At 40.1% G+C, this 16,367-nt stretch overlaps 1 protein-coding gene across 2 annotated transcripts in view; it reads right to left on the bottom strand.

The window, feature by feature from the left end:
* The window catches only part of LOC121957289 (potassium voltage-gated channel subfamily C member 1-like), an 87,620-nt gene that overhangs the window by 29,399 nt on the left and 41,854 nt on the right, over positions 1-16,367 (bottom strand). For both annotated transcript variants that reach the window (XM_042505848.1, XM_042505849.1), the window contains exons 2-4: positions 15,457-15,588; positions 13,215-14,076; positions 6,769-6,981 (exon numbers count right to left, since the gene is read on the bottom strand). In XM_042505848.1, the coding sequence (XP_042361782.1) occupies positions 6,769-6,981; positions 13,215-14,076; positions 15,457-15,588 (1,207 nt within the window). The remainder of the gene's footprint in view (positions 1-6,768; positions 6,982-13,214; positions 14,077-15,456; positions 15,589-16,367) is intronic.

The following is a 16,367-nucleotide window of genomic DNA, read 5'->3' as shown; positions in this document are numbered from 1 at the left end:
TTAAAACTTAAGTATTTTCACATGAGCCGTCATTATTTCCAATCAAATGCAACATAGGCGTGTTATGGAGCGATAATGGAAATGCGAGCCCCTTATAAGTGGGAGCAGCTACGTATGAAGGATTTCTGGGAGGTGATAGTCCACGATTTCACAGGGGAATTGTTGATTCAAAACTTCTGGATTATTTGCTCAACTTTTGAAGAGTTTGCAATGCAATAACACCTCTTGTAGGTCCTGCTGCATCATGAGGGAGCCAATTTCTACTGACAAGCACATAGTTAGCATCATGTGATCTATAAAAGCCAAAAAAAAGTGTTTCCATTGCAGTTCTGCAAAATATGGCTTTTTGGATTCACTTGAAATATCATTTCATGTGAGTGTAAATTTTAAAACATTTTTTTTGCAATAAGGTTTTTTTTTCTTGAAATTGACTCGTTTCGATGAGGTTTATTTTATATTCACAATTTCAATTTGCGCATTGGCGTGTTAATGGAAACGTGTTAAAGTTGGCATTTACGCATAGCCTACACCCCAGGTACAGCGTTGATTCAGTGCAGAAATCGTTTGGAATATATCCATGCCAAATATTTGGTTCTAGCAGTTTGATGATGTGGTGACTTCCAGAGGGCAAGTAGGTGAGTGAGTGGCTCCTATGCTAACAGCTAACTCAGCTGTCAGCCAGGATGTGCTACATATAGTCAGTCATAATGATGTTTTGCCGTTTTGAATGGCAGTGTATCCAGGGCCATGGGGGTCCTGAGGGAGAGATTGGTAGCTGGATGGAGCAGGTGCACATCACTAATTCACACAGTTTTGATTACATTTATACATACTTTTATGAATCTTTATAAATAATAAGATGTTAAAAGTGAAAATGATCATTCTCTCCAAAATCATGCCTATAAAAAGTAATGTTCTGACATTACCAAAATGTCCCATTGCGTGCACAAAATTGAACCACAAATATAACTCCATATACTTTACCTGTATATATATGTATGTTGTTTGTACTGTCTGTGCAAAGAGATGTTCTGTAGTATGGATTGTGCGTATAATTAGCTTTATGCTACATTAATTTGTTTGATATAAATCCTTTGTGGCCCAATTAAAACAGACAAGTTGATGCTTGGGTCAAGCCTTTGGCTGTGTATGGACAACAAATATATTCACACACATGCATGCACACACACACCACGCATATGCCCCCCTCCCTACACACCACTATTATTCATCATATGATGCTGAACCACACTTAAAAGCTTTACAATAACAAGCAACCTGCATGCACCTTATACATTCAACCAGTGTGTGTGTTTGTATGTATGTGTGTGTGTGGAAGTTGTAACAATATAAAAAGCCTATCATGTGTGTGTGTGTGTGTGTGTGTGTGTGTGTGTGTGTGTGTGTGTGTGTGTGTGTGTTGTCTGTTGTGAGGCTTCATATTGTCTGTCCTGATGTTAATATTCTTTATGAGGTTGAAACTCTTGTTTTCTTTACTTTTTCACTTGATTGTTCTTTTTTTTTTTTAAAAAAATCTAATTTATTTTTAATCCTCCACTTTACTGTCATATTTTACTGTGCACATGTGCTGTGTGCTTTAGTCTTAGCTTTACCTATTGTATGGTCTTTTCTAATCTATACTCATCTAATGTAGTTTATATTAATTTGACCTATTTTAGTGCAGTCTAAACTATGCAAATTTAATCTAGTCTGTTCTCATCTGTTCTAATCTTATCCGACTTTATTATAATCTAATATAGTCTGATCTAGTCTAATATAGCCTAATGCAATGTAGTTTAGTCTAGTCTAATTAAATCAGGTTAAATGTAATCTAAATTATTATAATCTAGTTTTATCTGGTCTAACTGAATCTAGTCTAGTTGAATGTAATCTAGTCTGCTTTAAAGGGTAACTTTGGTATTTTTCAACCTGTGTTATATTTATCCATGTTTTTGTGTGTAGGCGACTATTGGGAACAACAATTTTTTAAATCAAATTTTTGAAATGTAATATAATACTTGCTGGCAATAGTGCACCCCCAAATTATGGCAACTAAAAGTGTTTGGTTTTGCCACTGACAGGCTCAGATTGTTATTTTAAGTGTTAAGGGACAAAATTATGTAACAATCCCAACAGAGGTCCACCATTTATTGTCACTCCAGCCATACAGTGCATGAAAAGAACGAAAAGAAGAATTCAGGTCTCGCTGATCATTAAATAAAAACACTATAATAAATAAAACACAAGATTGTTGAACAAGAAACGGTCACAAAATCGTTGTCACCAAACCCACCAAACTCCATGTACATAAACAGTCATTTAAGCGTGTATAGAGTTAAGGTTTTACTTTGACCGAACCAGAGTTGTTTTTTGTTCTAACAGTGGAAATACAAACCAAGACAGCTTTTGTAAGTTTTACTTTGTCTCTGTTAGTGGACGTACATTGGCGGTGCTCATTTGCACGCAGGCTATTTAGCCACTGTGGCTTCAGTAGCCTCACTCAGTACTTAACCAGTATCAAAAATTGTTGCTCCCGTTAGTCACTTAGATGCAAAACATTGCAAAATAGGGTCCAGGTGAATTTTTTTTTTATAAAGGTTACCCTATAAATCTATTTTAGTCTGAATCTAATCTAGTGTCATTTAGTCAAACCCATTTGAGTTTAATGTAATCTCCTCTAATCAGTTTAAATACACTCCCAAACAAGTCTGACCCAGCCGCCTCTAATCAAGCTGGCTCTAATGGAATCATTGGTTTGTCAGTGAGTTGAAGCTGTATTACTGACTGTGTGGAAGTGTTACCTCCGTGTTTCTACGGTTTGATCCAAGAGGAGGTGGAGTGAACACTGAGCTCCTGCTGGAGCAGAGGGCCCTCCGGCTTGAACCACTCCTCTCCCAGGGAGGAGGTCACACTGCTGGACTCTGAGCAATCTTTGTGTGAATTTCGTTGTGTGTTTGTGTGAGCAAGTCAGGGGAAATAGCATGTTGGGAGTGTTTAGAGGAGTGTATAGGGTGTTGAATAAAAAGGTTAGCGGGAGAAGGTGTCAGTGGGTAGGATGATAGCAGGAACATGGAGGGGAAAAATGAAACAAGGATGAGGCAGGAAAACAGGAAAAAGGAGAAGCAATAAGAGAAAAAGGTGAAGGAAAATGGGATGTCAAAAGCAGAAGAAAGAATAAATAGTGACACTCATCTGATCGGACTGTTCTGCCAGATCAGATTCAAAACACTGAACATTTAAACACAACGAGTTTCATTTCAAAACAACACATCCAGACACAAACATTTCAACATTCTGACACTGCAAGTCAGCACATGATGGTAATTGGTAATACTGGAGATATTTTATATTCTTATTATCGTCAATCAAATCCCATGAAAACACCAGAGTTAACTATGACTGCATCCTATGAACAAGTATTATGTGCAGGGCTGTGTAAATAATATTTTATTATAAATTACCATTTTGGCTTTCCTCGATGTTCAAAATAAGGAAAATTGCGATATAATTATGTTGTGCCATATGAGTTATCCACCAGTGTTGCTCCTGTTTTGTTGAACTTAAATTAATACAGTAGCTAATAAAAATTTTATGGATTATCACTGGGGCTGTCGGTGTTAATGCGTTAATCATAATGCAGTTGAGGTCCGTACATAATACGTTTTTCTTTTTTAAATTGTGTTAACCCTTTGGAACCTGGATTGACAACGGTTTTACTTGTGCTGCTTCCAGATGCATTTTAAGAGCTATTAACAAAAGACAGCAGGCTCAAATATGGATGTTGCTGCAAAGGAGCTACAAATTCTAAACAGCGGATGTTTCACACTCATCTTCCCCCTGGCAGCACAGACGATCTCTGCAATCAGCACAGTTTCAAGGTGGACACATGAGATCAGGTTATTGTTGTGTTCAAATGGATGTTTGGACCAAATTTGAAAAAAAAAAAATCAAGGTCACATCGACTTCGACCTTTGATAATCAAATTGGATTTTTTTTCAACACTGAGTCCACTTGGACTTTGCACCAGATTTGAATATATTCCCCCCAGACGTTCTTCAGGATGTATGGTGGATAAAACATTGCTAAAATGATACCTAAATGATGCTAAAATGATTTCATACACAAACTCAATCTATCTGTCAGATTTTTGGGAAAATGCTGGTCAAAGGCAACAGAAAGTAAAAAACGATGTGCAAGCTATGAAGCCTTAGCTGCGCTTTCTGGAGATTAAACTTACATTCACACAGACGTGCACAAATGAAGCCTGAATTTTGAGGAGAAAGGACCCAATTACCATTTTTGTGAGGTGTAACGGAAAAATAATAACATGAGTAGTGTAACAAATTACTGTAAAATCTGAAAAGTTGATCTCACTTAAAATAACCTTGGAAACTGATTACCTTGAAAAAGGAAAGTAAGTTATAAATCTGAATATATGTATACTTTATAACTAATTGGAGTTTACTTAAAATTTAATTGTGAAGTTAATTTTGAGAAGTTGCTGCAACTTAAAAATGACAAGTGGAATGACCTTGTTATTTCTCAGTGTTAGAAACTTCAGTTAATCAAGTTAGTCAACTTGATCATGACAAAGAGAACTGAGCCAATGATGAAGTTAGGATATCTGTGTGTTCTGTTTTGTTAACCTGTTTAAGAAAACAAAAATATTTGCTTGCAACCAGCAGACGACAGATATACAGCACAATAAACGTGGTGAACTGAAGCTGCTAAAACACACGTGTTGATATAATTAAACATCATTTAAGTTGCAACAAATTCACAAAATTAAGTAAATATGACTAAATTTTAAGTAAGCATAACAATTAGATATAAAGTTAATATAAATTAAAATGATTAGTTATTGTTACTTGCATTTTTTAATTCAATTGGTTTCCTTTTTTTTCAAAGAAAAATCAACTTGTCAGATCTCACAGTGTTTTTCATGGGTTTCAGAAATGGCATTCAACAGAATGCTTACACCTGGTGAATGAGTGGAGTTTATGAAACTGTGGCTAAATTAGATTTTTTTCAGTAACTTTTTTTTCTCTCCGCATTTTTTTTCAGGAAATTCGCCTTGTCAGATTTCACAGTGTAATAAGTTATACCATTACTTTTGAGGAGTAACTATTAATGAGCAATAAATTACACTTCATGACAAACGAGTCCAACACTGATCCCAGGGACTCATTGAAAACTTGTCAGTATGTCTTCTCATGCCATTTGTTGACCTTCATCCAGCCCAAACCCTCCTCTATGAGGTTATGCGGTAATAACATCATCACACGTTCACAACAAAAGTCTCAATTCATGAGGCCACCTGATACCAGGAAAGCATTTAGGATTTTAGCTAATATGAGCAAACTACTGATGATAATCTTCTTTTGTTTTTTCTGCAATTTTGCACATCAATTTGTCATGTCATTATAGTTCTTTATTATGAAAAAGCCAAAAAACCAAAGAGGGCCTGTAAAAAGAATGTTATGTTAGAATTGTTTATATGCTGCTTTATTTATTTGTTTACAATAAAAAAAAATTCCTGCACTCATTTTTGAAAAAGCATTGTAAAACAGTAAAATGTTCTGCCTTTAATTTTGTTTGAGGGATCCAAAAAAGTTATGATTTTATTTTATTTTTTTTTATTAAAAAATTGTTATCGGCCGAAATATCTGTGTTGGGATTTTTAACTCCCTAATATTGGTATCAGCACCAAAGAAATTCGTATCAGTCACGCCCTACTATTCATGTTTTTTTTGTTGGTTTTTTTTTTTAGATTATTTTTGGGGCTTTTTGCCTTTATTCAATAGGACAGCTTAAGTGTGAAAGGGAATTGACACCATGGCCGCTGTGGGTGCCCCTTTTCATGGGATTTGTTGACAGTCAAAAATGTTTTCCATATCCACATTGTATACCTCTCTGTACCAAACAAGTAACACTATAAGGGAAGTGCTTTGAAATGAAACAGTTTAGCTGTACGTACACAGTTGAACACACATAGAAGACGGAACAGACACACAGAATGTAACCCCGCATGTGGTGTTGCTGTTGACCCACCTCAGTGAGGAATCATCTGCAGAGTCTAAATAAAGCATTATTCGACCACAATTCACAAAAAACAACTTGCCATGAATACTTTGTGTTAGAGTACAATCCAGTTTATTCAACAGCAGCGCACATGGCAGTGCTGCAGCAGCCTCTGCAGGAGCTCTGCAGTACAGATGCAGGAGAAATGCATGAAGGAGGAGTTCTACTACAGCTGGAGTTTGACGGTGTGAATGAGAGGAATTGTTGTATTAAACTGTTATTTGTGCCGCAGGAGAGAGCGCTTCATGTTGTTGGTGTGAAGGGAGGGAGCCTTGTGGTGATGCTGGGCTCTCACACAGAGATATGTGGGGGGGGGTGTCACATGTTATGTGTGTTATGTGTCTCAGTTTTAGTAAAGAGACATCTTGAGTGCTTTTTATGTCCTATTATTATGTATTTTTTAGCTTCTCTGTAGGGTGCTTCCTTTGCACAGACTGTATCAGCATGTGTGTCTGTGACTGCATTAGGTGTTCCTATTATTTTGTCCACCACCTGTATGCATGTTTTTAATTGGACACGTGTGTGCTCCTGTGATTGTTGGTGTTTATGCACACTTGACACACTTCTCAGCACACCCCGTTTAGGACCATGCATCGAGCGACGGCCCGCTGCTGTCGCTCAAGTACCACCCCGCTCCCCCTCCTCCCCCAGCCTCTGTCCTCCGCCTCCCCCCCTCCCCCCTCCTACCTTTCCGAACGTTCCCGTCCGTCGTGCGCTGGAACTCCCCGGCGCTCAGCAGGAAGCAGGCCCGGTCGTGCGGGTAGCGCTCGCGGCTGGTGGTGGAGCCGAGGCCCCCCGTGGCCGGGCTGCGCTCGTCCCCGAGGACCTGGTCGATGGTGGGGCAGTCCTCGTTGGCCAGGGCCGCCGCATTAGCTGCCGCATCGCCATTCTGCTTGGAATCTGGGAGGGGGGATTCGATAGGAAGGGGAGCAGGGAGGAGGCGACGGGGGAGGAGGAGGAAAATTGAGAAATGGTGCAGGGAGAGAGGAAGAAAAAGTTGTTGTGAAGAAGGTAAAAAAAGAGGAGAGGAAACGTGGAGGGCATAAAGGGGGAAGATGATAAGAAGGAAATAGAAATGGAAAGGAGGTGGGAGGAAAGCATGAGAGAGGAGAGAAGAAGATAAGAAACAGAGAAGATATAAGAAGAAGAACAATACAGAGGAAAACAAAAAAGATATGGAAGGAAGAAGAGAAAAGGGGAGAGAGCGGGAAAAGAGAAGAACAAACGTAGAGAGACAAGGGTACAGAAGAGATACCAGGGTGAGGGAAAAGAGAGGGGGGTGGGGTGGAGAGGAGAAAAGAGGAGAGGAGAGAAAACAAAAAAAGATGTGGAGAGGAGATGAGAAGAGACAGAAGGAGAGGAAAGGGGATAGAAGGAGAGAATTAGAGAGAAGAAGGGGGGGGTGGTACAGAAAAGTGAGAGGAAAACAAGGAAACAAAAAAGGAGAAAAGAGCAGAGGAGAAAACGAAAGGAAATGTGGAATAGTCAGGAGGAAAAGAGGAAAGGAAATGGGAGGAGAGGATGCGAGAGAAGAAAAAGAAGAGATAGAGGGAGAGAGGTGAGGTATCATGGAGGGGATACAGAACAGATATCAAAACGAGGGAGATAAAAAATGGGGAGGAGAAAAAGAAGAAGAGGGGAGAAAAGAAAAGCGGAAACATCGAGAAGAAAGGATACAGAAAATATATCAAATTGAGATAGAAAAAGGAAGGAAGCAAAAACAAACAGCAAGGAAAACAGAAGGGAAAAGGTGAGAAAAAGGGAGATGGGAGGAGAGGATGAGAGAGGAAGGGTAGTGAGGAAAGGATACAGAAAAGATGTCAGAATGAGAGAAAATGGGGAAGAGAGCAACAACAAACAGAGTATGTGTGAGAGACGGGAAAGAGAGAGGGAGTGCGGGGAAGTTGGGATAGAGTGAGGAGGAGGGGATGTAAAGGAAGAGAAGATTAATGGCCGGGAGAGAGGAGGAGGAGGAGGATGCAGGGGGTGGACCCATTGAGAGAAAGAGGGAAGGTAAGGTTGAGAGCATAAAAGCAATAAAAATGGAAAAGGGAGATAAGAGCGGAGGTGGTGAGGAGCGAGTCAGAGGAAAACAAGGAGAAGGGATTTAGAGATGAGAAAAGGAGAAACGGGATGAAAGAGGAGTGGAAAGGGAAAAAATGATTAGGAGGTAAAAAAGAAAATAAAAGGGGAAAAGAGAGGATGAAGGAACGACAGAGGAGAGGGGGAAGGGGGGGGGTAGAGGAACGTTAGTGCCTTGTGATAGCTATCCTGATCACATGACCAACACACTGCAGCAGAGCAGGCTGCACACACACACACGCCTCACACACGCTTCACACACTCACGCATAGCATTTAACAGCACTAAACGAGAGGCTAAACAAAGGAGGGGAAAACAACATATAGCGGACTGTACACACAAGCACACACAAACACACACACACACACACATACACAAAAGGGGAGATGGCTACAGGGGAAACTGTTTGTAGCTGTCAACACAGCTGTCAAATCTAATCTGATATGATTTACTGCTCAACAGTTACAGATACAGGCCAGAGGGGTGGACACACACAAACACACACACACACAGGACACGGTCTCCACACAATAAACTGGACGTGTTGTCGACCATGTCCGAAATGTTTTGCGTTTGTGCTTTCTAGCTGTCCTGAATGGCCACACAGCCATCAGAAGACAGAGCGAGCAGCCCGCCCTCGCAGAAACCACACACTGAATGTGGGGAGAACAGAGACAGTCTGTCCTGGAAGACATTTATCGTGTCGCAGTTGTTCACCTGAAAAGTTTTGGACTCTCTGGCTCTCCCTACCGACAATATTCATCAAAGCTGATTTCAAAGATTTGATATCAAAGTTCATAAAAGTTAATATTTAAGCATTTTGTTCATGTTGAGATAAAAAAGCAAGTGCAGATGGTATTTTTTAGTTGTGCCACTGATGCTGCGATTTGTTCATACAGACTTAAAGGGATAGTTTGGATTTTTTTTAAATGTGGTTATATGAGGTATCCAAAGTCAGCTTATGTGAGCAAATGCTGTTCGATCTGGCTTCCGTTAGCTGTGTGTCTATTTTAATTCATCTATTTTAATTTATTCTTTTTCTTTAATTTTCTTTAGTTTAATTGTATTATTAGTACTATAATTTCTGTGTTTACCGCTTTTATTTTTTCAAATTGCATTTACTATTAGTGGTATTGGTTGTTATTGTTATTTTTGTTTTGTAATTATTTTTCTCTTAATTAAACTCTACTTTAAATTTTGTCTGGTCTCAGTTCTGCATTACTGTTTGGCTCTTATTGTTATGTTGCTTCTGCAAGAACACCCCACACCAACAGGTAGCACCTGATACCAGAAACCTGAATGTGCCCCTCATGACAGGAGCTGTCAATCAAAACTGACAACAGTGTCAGGGTGGAGAAACACGGTTTCCATCCCAAACAAAGCCGAAAAAGACCCTCTGAAAAAGGCCAACAGTCAAAGAAAAGCTTACAGCGGCCTGCAAACTGGCCACTTGATTGATTGATTGATTGACAGGAAGGTGAGTGAATATAGGATTAAAAAAAAATCCCCAAACACACTACAGTTTGTTTGATTGTCATGGTATATAAATCAGCCTACCATGAGCATTCATTTACAACAATGAATATGGTATACAGGTTTTTATTTCATTTAAAATTTGACAACCTAATGTTTTTTTATTTATTTATTTTATTTCTTAAAAAATATTTCAAAGTTAAAAAGTTTAATTTAAAAGTTAAAAACAAAAGACCCCCTTGCTGCTTTCATTGTGTTTTATTGTTTTGAATTAAAAAGAATTTTCTTTATTAAAACAAGATTTGGTCCTCAGAAAATCAAGATGAGGCTTGAAAAAGGGGGAATCATCCTATAATGAGGGTCGTCCTATATTCAGGTCAAAACGGTATTATTATTAACATTAGTAGTAGTAATAGTAGTGTACAGTGGATGGCCCTTAGTTTGGAGAAGTGGCAGGAGCGCAGACACAGACGCAAAGCAATGTCCAAAATGTATTTTGGCCATCTAAAAAAAAAGTCAAACCAGAAAAACAAACATGCAAATGTACTTTCCAGAGGGGACACAACTAACAGCTGATTTTATAAGGTGACTAAAACACCATTTTGTCGCTGACCCCTCCACAGCAGTGCATTGCTTAGCTTCTGTGTCAGACTCCAGCCGACTTCTCCACACTGGGGGCATGCTGACTGACATCTACTGTTTGTAATACACTTACTATGGATAAGTACCCCATATAACCCCACTTCAAAAAATCCAAACTATCCCTTCAATGTGCTCAATTGCATTTTGCACATCTTTGGTGTAAAAACGCGCAGAACCAAAGAGTAGGAACATATGGTATGTAATAATGCATGTGCAAATGCTTACTTAGAAGCAAGTATTTAAGTGCTCAAACACACGCGCGCACACACACACACACACACACACACTGATTACATGTCAGTTTGCTGTCAGACACTGTGCTGGCAAGCCAATCTCAGGGCTATTCATAGTTCTAAACCTTAAATCCTGTAAAGGCACACACTGCGACTCCACCACAAGCAGCAAACAGCCACACACACACACACACACACACACACACACACACACACATTGGTGCATCAGTGCAGATGATGGACATGTCAATTAAAACAGCAGTGCAGAGACGAGATGACCTGGATCAATGTTTCGACAGGCAGAATATACTGTATATCTATAAAGACCCAATCCAGGATTATCTGAACATGTCAGCCCTGGTGGTACGGCATCCGGATGTGAGAGGGAAGAGATGGATTTTTCGAGAAAATGTAATAAGCCTTTTTTTTCAGCTCTCTCGTCCCATCGTAAATTAAAATCTATTTTAGTGTTCTCCTCTCTAGGAAGAACGAGGACATCAGCAAGTTATTTACAGCTTCAAAACTTGTTAGATACACACTCCTCACATTACTTCAGTGCTTGAAATCTGACCTCTGGTCATCTGTTTGATGAGAAAGTGAAAAAAAACAAACTTTTTATATAACTATTTTTGTTAAAGCCACTCCAGTGATTAAGGACCAATGCCATTTCTAATTTTTACCCCTACCCCTTATTTTGGAATGTACGTTTGCCTCTCAGAACAGTTAGAAGGGGCAATGGCTGAAATCTTCTATGAAATGGGATAACTCTTCAAGACTGTGATACGGCATTAAAATCATCATTGTCACTGATGGCGTTTACATAATAGACATGACTATGGCAACAATGGTTTTATCACAATGACATTGTCATTTATCAGATTGACATTTAGACACTTTTAATTCGTCCACAACATTAGTTTCATGCTATTGATTGATCAACCAAGTCATCAAATAAAAAAAGGACATTGCTTCATTCCAAGGCATTACTAGCTTTGCTCCATAGGCTAATATTAGCAACCCATGCTTCTACCCTGCCGGGTTGCATTAATATTAAAGGAGTGCCAAAAGTGCAGCAATTTTGCTGTTGGATTTTAGTTAAATTTGGGGCATCACATGTCATCAAAGGGGGAATACACCATGTAAATATAACAAAATGTGTGACTGTCATGCACAAATCAGCAATAACAATGCCACTTTAGCATGCTAGATAGTTAGCCACTGAGGCATTAGCATACTACTAGTATTTTTTGTAATGTTTGTTATAAAGATAATGACCATAATACATTGAAAAGAAATAAACTAAGAGAACACTGCTTATCGTACTTTTTAAAACTTTAAGAAGAAAATATATGTGGGTTTCTTTCAATGGTTAAGTGTACAATTGGCATTCGCATACTGCTTAGCAATAGACAAGGGAATTTATCACCTCCAGCTATGATCAGCATTGATGTAAACGCGATACTCAGATGACCACACTAATTTCAGCTCCTTTATCAGCGAGATGCTATGACGGACCACCACTGCTTAACTGTTCTCTCCTACCCCTAAGCAGCGCAAACATTGATCCAAACAAGTCTGCGCCACATTCTTTACTGTTTACCCATTCTCCGGTCCATCTACGATGTCACACAGACACACCAACAAAACAACCCACAAACACACACACACACACACACGCTGACACAAAGTCACACTCGTTTGCTGCAGCACTGTGTTTAGAGGTCTGTCACTGGCAATGGGAATGCAGTCTATAGCCCAGTTTTAGCAGGTTTACCCATGGTTGAAAAACCTGCATGTATGCACTAATTTTGATGGGAAAGGGCTATAAGTGGCAGGGACAAGGGGTGTATTGGGATTAAGCCTAACTTTAGAAAACGTAAAGCAAGAAGAAAAAGATGAGTCATCTGATACAAAAACAAATCATTTCTAAACCAACGCAAGCCATGTTCAACAAAACATCCAAGCCCATACACACAAATACACAAACACATCCCTAAACCTCTATGGCTCAACCACAGCCATCCAAACCCTTTGGAGTGACTTTCACGATGCTCAATTGATGTGTTTTGGGACAAGATGTGATATTGGTTCAAATTAGATAAGTGATTTAGACATCTGTTTTACTAGCACTATTTAAATTAGTGTTGAAACAATTTTAACCAATTCACATAATGCTTGAAGGGAGGCAACTCTCTTGATAATTATTTGTTTCAGTCAATTATTGAGCAAAAACATCTGCTGAGAATCTGTTTATAGCTTTAAATACTGCTTAACTTTTTGTCTGATTGTTAATTGTTAACTAATAAATGTAGGTTTCAAGCTGTTGGCAAGGCAAGAACTTTGTGAAGAAGTCACTTCTGGCTTTGACTATGCATTTTATGCATTCAGCATTTTTCAATATTTTATGACAATTTATAGACTACACAAGTCATCACTTAATCCAAAAGAAAATTGAGAGATAATCTCCATCAAAAGGTTTGATCCTGGGACAAAGAGAGACAATCAGTGTTGTAGAGGTGAAAGATTTGGACATTTTTTTTGCCCTCCACAATCAGATTCTTTGTTTGCAGAAATTCTTAAATATATTTCATTCAGTTTACTTACAAAATGTTGTTGTTTTAAATACTTTTTTTGACCTTCACATTCACATGCTATGAACTTTTAAGCATGCACACATGATATCAGGTCTGGTCAAACACTCACCTGCCCTGTTGATCTCAATGATCTCCTCCTGTGCCAGTGGGCAGTCTCCAGTACCCATCATGCTGCCAGATCCCACCATGCCCGGCCCAAGCACATTGCCCATCAGCCTGTGTGGCGAAGCGGTTGCCATGGCAAGGGCATCTGGCTTGCAGTAGTTGGGGCTGCCGGGCTGTGGTGCTCGGGGGATGTGCTTGTTCCTCTTCTTGGGGAGCTTCTGCTTGGCCATGGCCAGGGAGTAGTACATGCCGAAGTTGTTGACGATGACGGGCACAGGCATGGCGATGGTTAGCACACCAGCCAAGGCGCAGAGGGCACCCACCAGCATTCCTGACCATGTCTCAGGGTACATATCCCCGTATCCCAGTGTGGTCATGGTCACCACAGCCCACCAGAACCCGATTGGGATGTTCTTGAAGTTGGTGTGAGCCGCAGCTGTCGGATCATCTGGGTCGGCACCGATGCGTTCCGCATAATAGATCATGGTAGCAAAGATGAGGACGCCCAGCGCCAGGAAGATGATGAGCAGCAGGAACTCGTTGGTGCTAGCCCGCAGAGTGTGGCCCAGGACCCTTAAACCAACAAAGTGGCGGGTTAGCTTGAATATACGCAGGATACGGACAAAGCGCACCACACGCAGGAAGCTCAGCACGTCTTTGGCTGTTTTGGAGGAGAGGCCGCTCAGCGCCACCTCCAGGTAAAAGGGCACGATGGCCACAAAGTCTATGATGTTCAGGGCGCTGCGGAAGAACTCTGCCTTGTCAGGACAGAAGACAACACGCGCCATCACCTCGATGGTGAACCAAATGACGCAGACACCCTCCACATATGTCAGCCAGCCATCTGTGACTACCTCATACACTATCTGCAGAAAAGAAGAAGAAATAAAAGTGATGTTAGTAGATTCTAAATACCTTTTCTCATTCATTTATTCATTCATTACAAGGGACATGCCCAGAGGCACAATACCATGTTCACCAAAAACTTACTTCTTAAACTATACATAATAGATTGTGGATACCCAACCTCAGCTTGAGGGGACCCAACTGTACCCAACGCAAATTTTCAAATCTTAGGATAGCAGAGGAATGACCTACCCTGCTCTACCTATGATTGGCTATTTGTTGCCTTCATTGGTTGGATTGGTTTGGTTTTGGCAAGAGGAATGGTACTAGTTAGGGTTACGGTAAGAATGTCAAGGTAAGCCTTTTATAGGCAGAGTAAGGCATGCCATCCCTTTACCATCCTAGGATTCACAAAAGATAAATATTTAGGCTGGATGATGTTTGGGGATGTTCATTTAGTGAAGGGACGCAGACGCATTTAACAGACAAAAAAAAGAAAGTTGTTGTGATGCTTTTGGGGGTCGGGTTCTTCGAAATATGCGGCTCTCTAAAACAAAAGGAACGAAAAAATGCTGTAACTCATATAATTGTCATCCTAACTAACCGGGTTTTAAAAGACAACATCGCATCACCACAATGCTCACTTCCCTCCGTTGGCTTTCTGTTCGTTTTAGAGTTGATTTTAAGATTTTGATCACTTTTAAAGCTTGTTTGGGTCTGGCCCCAAGCTACATAACAGAAATGTTGATCCCTTATAAGCCAGCTCACAGCCTCAGATCCTCAGGTGGGGCCCTTCTGTCCGTTATAAAGTTGAGGCTTAAATCTAAAAAATCGATCACACTAAATAGTACCAGCAAAAAGTCCTTGCCCTTTCTGACCACAAATCCTGATGAAACAGCATCAGCTATGAAACCCAGTTTAATATTGGTTTATAAAAGAGACCTTTCACGTCTCTCATCCTGTACAACTGTACTGTCTAATAAGCCTGTTAGACACTTCTCTATTGAGCATAGGCAACTATTACACCACTAAACTCTTCTTTATGTCATGAGTAACCTCCTAACAATTAAAGTTATGTCTTACTATAGGGGCATTCCACCATTTTTTACATAGAAATTTCAGTTTACTAGTATAGAGCTGCACTGTTTTTTAGGTTGCAGGGAGTGTCTTATACGACTATGGTGGATGTTACATCATGGGAAATATAGGACCAAGCATTTTGGGGACTATAAACCAGGATTATTCTGCCTAGGCTTTGTGTTTTTGATCATTCATTTTTTGTAAATCTGTCTCATGAACCAACTCCATCGAACAGCAATAGATCACTGCAGTGTCCTGTAGAGTGGCATTAACATCTCTAAACTTAAAAAAAAAACCAATTCACTAAAATTTCAGCGTACCTCCTCATGCGTCACATTGCCAACGGTGACGTTCTCTGTTTTGTTGTAGATGGTGTTGAAGGCTTCATGGGTCTCCAGACAGAAGGTGGAGATGGAGAGGAGGATGAAGAAAAGCGAGGCCAACGCCACATACTGCAGAGAGAAAAAAAAAAGGGGGGGGGGGTATTACAATTTATTTTATTACAATTTGCAGCACGTCAAACATGCATCATCTTATGGTATTTTATTATTTCTAAAGGAAATGGTCACATCTGCACACTAACATCTCACTGGCCAGTTTACGCCACTCATTAGTATTTCATGTGACTGCTGGTACAGTAAGAGGGGTTTTGGGCCATTGCAGTATGAAGAAAGCAGTGGTTGTGCTGACAGGCTGCAGAAAGGGGGCGCCAATAACACACAGAGTAGAGTGGAGGAAGACTGTTAATTCAGTGCAAATGTCCTGACTGCTGCAATCCCATTGATAAGAGCACAGTCAGAGACAGAGAGGGAGGGAGAGGAGGATGATGGATGGAGAGTGTAAAAGTAATGAGGTACACGGGGTATCTGTGTGTGTGTGTGTGTGTGTGTTTGAAAGAGAGAAAGTAAGAAAAAAGATACACAGTGAATGTGACTACAAAATAAGTGGGTACGCAAACACTGGGGGAATAAGGAGATGTATATGTTACTGAAGACCCACGTGTCATGTATCATAGAGCGGATGCTGATCTTCCACATGCAAGTTGTCTTTTCTCCATCTGCATAGGATCAATGATCACATTTATGTCATAGGCACCGGATGCACACACACACATTCCATCAACCTTGCAACTGCCAAATCATTCATGCATTTTATATGGCGCATTATCAGTCATTTTCTGTACAGTGCTCACGTGTGTGTGATGAGATTTCCTTTTCTCTGCAGCATCCCC

The sequence above is a fragment of the Plectropomus leopardus genome, chromosome 17 (assembly GCF_008729295.1).
Source record: "Plectropomus leopardus isolate mb chromosome 17, YSFRI_Pleo_2.0, whole genome shotgun sequence".
NCBI classification, from domain to species: domain Eukaryota; kingdom Metazoa; phylum Chordata; class Actinopteri; order Perciformes; family Serranidae; genus Plectropomus; species Plectropomus leopardus.
Note: the sequence above shows the minus strand (reverse complement) of the source record. Positions and strands in the feature narration are given on the sequence as shown.